This window comes from Papaver somniferum, chromosome 2 (assembly GCF_003573695.1).
Source record: "Papaver somniferum cultivar HN1 chromosome 2, ASM357369v1, whole genome shotgun sequence".
Lineage (NCBI taxonomy): Eukaryota > Viridiplantae > Streptophyta > Magnoliopsida > Ranunculales > Papaveraceae > Papaver > Papaver somniferum.
In genome coordinates, this window is record NC_039359.1 from 97,868,616 (window position 1) to 97,877,238 (window position 8,623).

The window sequence follows — 8,623 nt, forward strand, 5'->3', positions numbered from 1 at the left end:
TCATGTAAAAAAATAAATCTATTTGATTTGTATTTATCATGAGACTTTTAGAGCCCGAAAAAATAAAATAAAAAAGCTCTTGGGTGAATAATAAAAATAGCTACTCCCATGAAACCGGTATATTATTTTGTAACGGAGTACCAAAAAATTTCCTATGGGAAGAGAAGACACGAAAATTATACCCTAACTAAAAATCGCCAAAAAAAAGGAAAGGCAAAAGAGGCGACAATATAACCCAAGGTCCTCGTCAACCAACTTTTGTATTTCTAAACCCAAACTGGTCCATATTGTTGTTTTTCCCTTGAGCGACTCGTTTAAAACCCGAGTCCGATTTTTATTAATCCATCTCGTTTCTTTGTTTCTCTCAGAACTCCCCCTTACTACTGACATCTCCAAACCTCTCCTTCCGCTCCACCATACGCGAATTACTTCTCTCTATCTATTCAAACACCCGCCAAAAGGTAAATAATATAAACCCCGGATCGTTGTTTTCAAATTATTTCCCTCTTCTCGTCCCTCTTCTTCTTTCTCCTCTTATTAGGGTTTTCTTTCTCTCGTCTCTTATGGAGTCTAATCCTTCTTCTTTGCAGGTTTTCCTATCGGATTCTTCACTCCAGAGGTTGATTTCCGAGCGGATTTTGTGTTTTAGGGGTTCGATTTCTTGATTTTCAGTATTGGATTTGTTAATTCATGGTGTAAAGGAGGACTTTTGCTTGATTTTTGGAGATATGGATCTGGTTGGTGGTGGTGAGGCTGTGGATCCATCGAAGGTAGTAGGATCGGAAGAGAATTTGGTATCAGTTGTTGGGGAAAAGAGGGTGGTGGTGGATTGTGATGAAACTGAGAATTTCGGTGTGAAAAAGAAGGCGAGAGTTGATTATGGGGGAGATATGAAGAGGGTTGCGGAACTTGTTTTGGTTTTGTCTGGTATGGGGAAAATGAGAGGTGGGAGAAATCCTACTGATGTTGAGAAAGAGTTAATGGTTGAAGCAAAGGAAAAATTGGTTGAGATTTGTCAATTCATGTCTCCTCAGGATGTTATACCTAAAGATGCAATCAGGGTTGTTATGGAAGATCTTGGGCTTAATAAGTCTGCAGATCAAAGGCTAGGGTTTCGCCCTTCCAAAATGTCCATTGCTGAGAAATATGTGCTGGCAAAGAAGAAGGTACTACAATTATTACTTCTCAATTTGCTTATTAGCCTGAGATTTCATGTTACATAGAATATAAATGGATACAGTTTATTCTGTATGTTTTTCATGTGTATGTTATTTTGGGTTCTATGGTCTGCTGTGTTATACCTCAACGAGATGTATAAGATGAATTTTGTGAGTCCATCTCTTGAAAAGCCAATTATCATACTTCTTGGATATGAACTGGTTGAATATTTTTGTTAGAACAGCCAAGCTGAAGTTGCAATAGTTAAATAGGGTGGAATGTCCAAGTTATAATTGTCTCACTTGGCTGTCCGCTTGTGTTAATTGAAGTCTTTTAGGACTTCAGAATGTGAATTGAAATCATTTACGACTCCAGAATGTGAATGGTCTCTGGTATTATCTTCAGTTTTTTGTTTGTTCAGTGTTGTTTCTTTTATTATGTCAGTTTCTAATGGTGAGTCGTATTTGTGTAGATGGAAGAGTCCCAGAAATTAGTGGACCAATCTGGAACATTTTCGTCACCAATGTTGAAAGCAGGATACGGTACTAAGGCCGATATCAATCGCACAATGCATACATTGCATACAGTTCACAAGTCTCCAGCACTTGGTGGCTATCAAGCTGCTACATCAGTTGTTCATGTTCCATCTGTAACTTCACCAGCATCACTTAATCAATTGCATGTCAATGGAGTGCAGTCTGCCTCAGTTTCCAGGGGATCAATTGGCACTTCTTCTGGTCCTGTTTCTTCTTCCTCGCATTTGCATCGAAATGGGCCGCCTATCAGATCAGACGGAAGACCGAATGGATCAATTTATCCATCCCACGTTCAAGGTACTGCCTTTTTTGTTGGTGTTTTTTTTTTTCCATTTTCAGCAGCCTATCCAGTGAGCATGTAGTCATACGATCTCTTTGTCTCCTTTATTGCTTAAAAGAAATTTAGCTAGTTCAGCTAGTGGTTTTAAATGTATAAATGATGGTTTCAAAAGTGCAAAAGTAATGCCCACATGCACGGTGTGGGACCTACTGGGAGTAGCTTTTTAGGGAATCGTGTTAGTATATGAAAAACTGATGGAACTTATATAGTTGATACTAGTTAATTGTCCTTACCAGAGTAATTTCAAGGATTTTATGGATAGCATTCTTTTTTCGTTGTGAATGCTTCAAAGAGTCCAGTGGACAGGTTGTGTGAGTCCAATGTTATTGGTGCTGAATTTGGTCCCGTTGATATCCACTGGGAAATTCCGTTTAATATATTGAATATGTATCACAGGCCCATCTGATATATTGTTTTTTCTTGTCCAGATTGACATACGCCCTTAGTTTCTTTTTAGTAAAAATGTCCCCATCTTGCCAAATTTAGGTCTCAACTCCCCGTTTGAATGGAATAAGCCAGATCGTAAGCCAAGGAACACCTTCCAATACTACAAAACCATGAAATTGTTCATGAAGCATGATATTACATAATTCTGAACATTTGTTCTACAATTAAAATTGATCAAAAAAACTTGGAGATGTAGTTGAGACATAAAATATGTGAACCTCTGTTATAACATGAATTGTCAATGTCTTTCATGCCGAAGTAATATAACTTTCTCTGTTACTTAGAAGATGCAATTTTTTAGCTTTCTGATCTTTACTGATCTGTTTTTATGTGCATCAAACTTAGATGTTAAAAGTTGAAGACTTGTAATATTGCCCCTTATGCTTCAACAGTTTCAGATATCAGGCTTCATGTTATCTTTTTAGTTTTTAACTGTTTTTGGGTTTTGGTACTCTTCACATCTGGTTTAGACAATACCAGTGTATCTTCTTTAAGTGTTGAGTTTTATTGATTAAAGATCTTCTCTACAGCAAATGCCTCCGGAAATCACGCAACTTTTTCACCACAATCTGTAGCTGTAAATAAAGTGGGTCAGGGAAACAAGGGTCTAGATCATACCCGTAACGTTGATGGAACTACTGAAGCAAGTACATATAAGGTAGCACTTCAAGTTACAAGAGATCAAAACTCAAAACCTTCTGTCCAGACTGTACACGGAAATGCCATTATGCATCAACCTTCTCAGGTCACAAACTATCACCAACCTTCATCAGTCTTCTCCAACCACAGTGACATCGCCAAAAATGTTCAAAAGCTTTTGCATTCAAGGCCTCCCCAGCATCCCAACTGGACCCCTCCCTCGACCGATTACATGAACAAGTCATTAACTTGTCAAATATGCAAGGTTACAATCATTGATGTAGAGAGCTTACTTGTTTGTGATGCTTGCGAGCATGGAGTCCACTTAAAATGTCTGCAATCATTCAACCAAAAGGGCATCCCTAAGGGTGAGTGGCACTGCCCCAAGTGCTTGATATCAAGCAATGGGAAGCCGTTGCCCCCGAAATATGGCCGTGTTACAAGAAATAATCCTACGCAAAAGGTTTCCTCCAATACAACTAAGACTCAGGCTCCTCCTGTGAAGGTGGAACGCCAAAATGAAAAGGTTGATCCACAGAAGATAACGGCTAATGGGAATCCTGATGGACAATATCTTACTCATGTTGGTAGTACTGGTGGCACACATCCTGTCTCAGCCTCTGACTCACAGGCGTCTAATGCAAGTGAGGATATTGGGACTAAGCTTTCATCATGCACCAAGAAGATAGATGAAGAGCCTCTACCCGAGATGAAGTCAGTGCCAAAAGAAGCAACAGGAGTTTGCAGTCCGGCTAATTCTAACAAATCAAAAGACAGTTCCACTCAACAACATCAAAATAGCGACTCCTCCTCGTGTCAACAAGAGGCATTAACTTCCGAGGTCAAGTCACTTCCAAATGTTCAGTCAGGTGTCTCTTGTCCTGATAAACCATCGAATGCTAGTATTGATGTGTCTTATCAGTCACAAGCCACCTGCAGCTCGCAGGATGCTGACATAGCAGAGCAGCCAAGTAATATGGAAGTTTCTGCAAATCCAGGTCACACTGTGAACACATCTGATTTGATAGAGACGTTTAAATGTAATCCACCGTCTGATGTCAGGCAGGATGGTGGGGATGTTGCTCAGATAATATCTCCTGGAACCTCGGATGTCGGGAATGGAGCTAAAAGTTGCCTTAGATCATCGTTGGATGGAACACTTAGTGTTGAATGGGTTGGTGACATACTACATGTTGTGGATGAGAAGGCATTCTACACTTCTTGCCTAATTAACGGGATAGTTTACAAGCTGCAGGATCATGCTCTTTTTCGTTCAAACAATGATAACTTAAGACCTTCAAAACTTCAGGTAAGATTTTCAATTTGCAGGTAGTCAGACGTCTCCTTTATGTAATCCAGGCTGTTGGTATAAGCTTGTCCAAGTTTTTTTTCGAGTTGGTCAGGTTACAAACTTCTTTTTTTCTGAAATTTGTTAGTCTCATGCAGTCTCTATGGGAGGATACTAAAACTGGGTCAAAGTGGGCTGTCGTAAATAGGTGTTACTTGCCTGATGACTTACCAGACGTTGTCGGCCTACCATGTACACCAGAAATTAATGAGGTGGGTGATATTAGTGACGGTGATACATGGGACTTCATTTTGTACATTTATGTGCATAAACTTGCTTATCGATTTGTATTTGTGAATTATTGGTGCTCTTCTTCTGTTATTTAACTGTTTTTATCACAGTTATGTAATATGTATCGAAGTTTGTGACAGCTTTTGGTGGCACTCTGGCAGGTATATGAATCTAATCATGGTAGCACCGTGAGGGCAGGCCTAATTCAGGGTCCATGTGAAGTCCTTTTCCCAAACAAGTTTAAGAAAATATCTGAAAGAAGAAGTCATAGTGAAACAGATGATGGGTCACAACCCATTTTCTCATGCAAGTAAGTCTCTTTATCTTTCATGTTTATTAGTCAGAACGTTAAAGTTTTGTTCTTGAGGTTGTTGTTTCTGAAAGTAGATGGTGGTTATCAAGTAATGTAGTATGAATTTTAAAATTAAACCACTTGCCAAACCTGCACCACTGAGATTATGTATCCCAGTTTTATGTAGAATGCCTATTGCCCCTACTTGAATGGCGTCCTAGGTGGAGGTTAGAGGCAAAACATTATGTGATGTTCTCCTCAATTTTAGGTGGTCTACGCTAGTCGTTGGGGCTATGCTATTCACTTATTTTCCATGTTAATTGAAAATCGACTTTCATGGTCTGTAATTGCTTAAAAGCTAAATGTACTCCTCATATGCTTAATAGTTTACATCTCTTTCTTCTAATTTAATTTGCAGATGGTTTTACGATGAATCGAAAGGACTATTCAGAGCTGTCACCGATTTAATATGAGCTATACCTTGTAAAATGCAGTTCCAGATCCATGAAGATTTATCTTTTTTATTGGCTTGTAAAACCCCTGTTTTCAAGTATTTGTCTTTTAAGATTTTAGTACACAAATTGTCTGGATTACTCACAATTCTCCATGCTATTTTACTAACCATAGCCTGATTTACCTTGTTTGCCTCCTTGAAACCAAGATCACCTAATTCAATTGGTTTGCACAGAAAATCATAGGATTTTATGTAAATACCCTTTGAGTTTGTGTGTTTTCCCCACCAGAAATCTCGTTGAATGGCATTGATTCTTGATGTGATTGTTTTGGCAGAACGAAACATCCCATGCTAAAGATGGGCATAGTTGAAAGAACTGATTTGTTCAAGACGATTTTGCTTGGTTGGGAAAGAATTTTCCCTAGCCAGCTCTTTCTTATTTGTTCAATTTTTTCAATAATGTTATCAAAAGCTTTTAGTTTTGACGTATCTATGAACAATAGAACACCCAGGTGTTTGTCCTTTATGTTTATTTTCTTTATCTTCATTAGCCTGGAGATTATACCTAAATGTTTGTTATGCATTTTTTTTTACTAAAGAACAAACCTAACTTTGTAAGGTTTATTACTTGTCATCTAAAATATTATTGTAACTCCCTAAATCTGCTTTGGTGAATAGGAGTAAGTCGTCTGCAAAGAATAACTGTGAGATCGGTTTAATTCCTATAACTTGTTTTTTTTTACTCTAAGTGGATTAACATCTGGAGAAAACTTCCTTACCGAGGATGAAAAGATAAGGGGATAAAGGATTCCCTTGTATGATCCTTTTTGATCTCCTGAACTGATCACAAGAACTTCCGTTGAGAAGAACATCAATAGAAGACTTCCGTTGAGAAGAACATAAATAGAAGACGGTGAAATGCACTGGAAAACTTCCGTTGAGAAGAACATCAGTAGAAGACGGTGAAATGCACTGGAAAACTCAGTCTACCTTGTCGAAAGCCTTTGACATGTCGATTTTCACTCATATGTTTCCCGTTTTCTTTTTTTACTACTTTTTTTTCATGGAGTGAACTATCTCATGAGCAACTATAATGTTGTATGAGATTCGTCATGAAGATAGAAAAAGCCGATTCTAATTGCGAGATTATTTTTTCTAGTGTTTTTTTGTGTTTGCCATAAGCTTAGCTATTATTTTGCATGGAGTGTTGCACAGGCCAATGGACCTGTAATCTGCTGGTGTTTTTGGATTTTTGATTTTAGGGCTAAGAAACAAAATTGTTTAAGTCTCTGTCCAGGCATCTATTTTTGAAAAAATCTTGAATTACTGCAATCAACTGAGGGCCTACAATCTCCCAATTATGTTTGAAGAAACTAATCGGGAATCCATCTGGTCTCGGTGCCTTAGTTGATTTAAAAATTTTGCCACATCCCATATCTTTTCAGATGTGGGAATGACAATTAAAACAATGTTCTCTTCTGGTGTAATGCAAGGTTGAATACAAAGAAAAATCTCCTCCTCTGTATTCAGAGTAGATTCCGAGAAAAGATCATAAAGGTAAGAAGTCAAAACTTCTTCTATTTCTATTCTGGATTTTACCACATTATCATTTGAATGTTGTATGCAGTCTATATGATTTCCTTTTCGTCTTTTTAAAGTTATTACATCGAAATATTTAGCGTTTCTTTCCCCCAAAGCTATTTTGTTGTTTCTGGACTGTCGTCTAGCTATTTCTTCTTGATTGTTATATAACTTTTCTAATTTACATAGCTTTTTGTTTATCAGGGTTGTATTAGTATTCCTTGAGTTATATAACTTTTCTAATTTAAATAGCTTTTTGTTTATCAGGGTTGTATTAGTATTCCTTGAGTCATTAGTTGTTAGGTTTTCAATTGTTTTTAACAGATATTTAATTTGTTTATGAGGTTTGCCAAAAAAATTGTCTTCCAAGTATAAAGATTTTTTCCTAATACAGTAATGTTCTCTAAAAGGTCCAAAACAGGTCTATTAGTGTTAGTTTTCCAAGAGATTTTGATTACTTCTATGCAAGATGGCTCCTTAAGCCAAGTATCGTAAAATTTGAAAGTTGGGACTAAATGCAAATTTAACGGGTTGAATAGATAGACAAATAGGCCCGTGATCAAATCTTATTGCCACCAGATTTTCAAGAGAGGCTTCCTAGAATTCTAAAATCCATTCAGAATTTGTCGAGGCCCTATCAAGCCTTTGTTTGATATTGGCATTTCCTTCTTTTTTATACTCCAGGTAAAGATGTTTCCTTTGAAACCTAGGTCTTTTAAACCAGTTCTCTGCACTAAATCCATAACTGGCTCAATTTTTTTTTCTAACGAAAGGCAAACCTCATACTTTTTCCTCACTGTTGAAAATAATATTTAGGTCACCTATTACTAGCCACGGCATATGGTTAAGGTTAATTCTTTGCGCAATGTCTTCTAAAGAGAAGAGGGATCTTTCTTTGAATCACATTCCACTGGATTTGTCTTACCATCTTATACCTCTATAGGTTGAATTGTTGTAAATGAAAAAAAGTTTCATCCAAAACCACATGAAAAGATGCACGTCTTGGTTTTGGGTTCAAACTTATTTTTGTTATACAGATTAGATAAAGAAAAACATCGACAACCAAAAGTTTTCAAGAATGAGTAATCTGGTTTTTTATTGAATAAAAGTTCAAATGGAGTTTGATTTTTCAAAATTGAAGTAGGTAGCCTATTTGTCCATGCCATTTCAACTGCCATCCCTGTTTCAATTGCCGGACAAATTTTTTGTGTGGTCATGTCGTTTTATTGGGGCTTATACGGGCATGAAAACTGATGAAAAATGCGATTAGCAATAACAAATTCTTTAACAACTAGTGACAAATTCACCCCCGCCATGGGATTAAACAATTTTGATGGTATATGCAGGTTTTTTTTTAAGCAAGATGGATGCAACTTGATTTTCGACAAACAATTTAAAGTTCTTGAAATCATCAACTAAAATGCCGCTAAAAGAAGGCTTGATTTAGGTATACAAAAACTTCAATCTTATACAATTTGATTACCATATCTAGAATTGGTGCTACGTGGTGTCCTAGGGGTATGTATGTTACTAAATTACCTTTGATTGTTTTATTTTATTTTTATGATTTTAAAAACAAATATTTATTTACAACTCA

At 37.0% G+C, this 8,623-nt stretch overlaps 1 protein-coding gene across 2 annotated transcripts; it reads left to right on the forward strand.

Annotated features, from left to right (window-relative positions):
* Window positions 1–321: 321 nt before the first annotated feature.
* LOC113348513 lies at window positions 322–5,623 on the forward strand. 2 transcript variants are annotated; one of them, XM_026592312.1, is made up of 7 exons: window positions 322–461; window positions 591–1,166; window positions 1,631–1,991; window positions 3,012–4,429; window positions 4,567–4,680; window positions 4,861–5,009; window positions 5,410–5,623. In XM_026592312.1, exons 2-7 carry the CDS (start codon window positions 729–731, stop codon window positions 5,462–5,464), a joined length of 2,535 nt encoding a protein of 844 aa, XP_026448097.1. In that variant the 5' UTR covers window positions 322–461; window positions 591–728; the 3' UTR covers window positions 5,465–5,623. The 2 variants fall into 2 exon arrangements, with proteins under 2 accessions (XP_026448097.1, XP_026448098.1); XM_026592313.1 differs by lacking the exon at window positions 5,410–5,623 and having other exon boundaries at window positions 4,861–5,013.
* The last annotated feature ends 3,000 nt before the right edge of the window (window positions 5,624–8,623 follow it).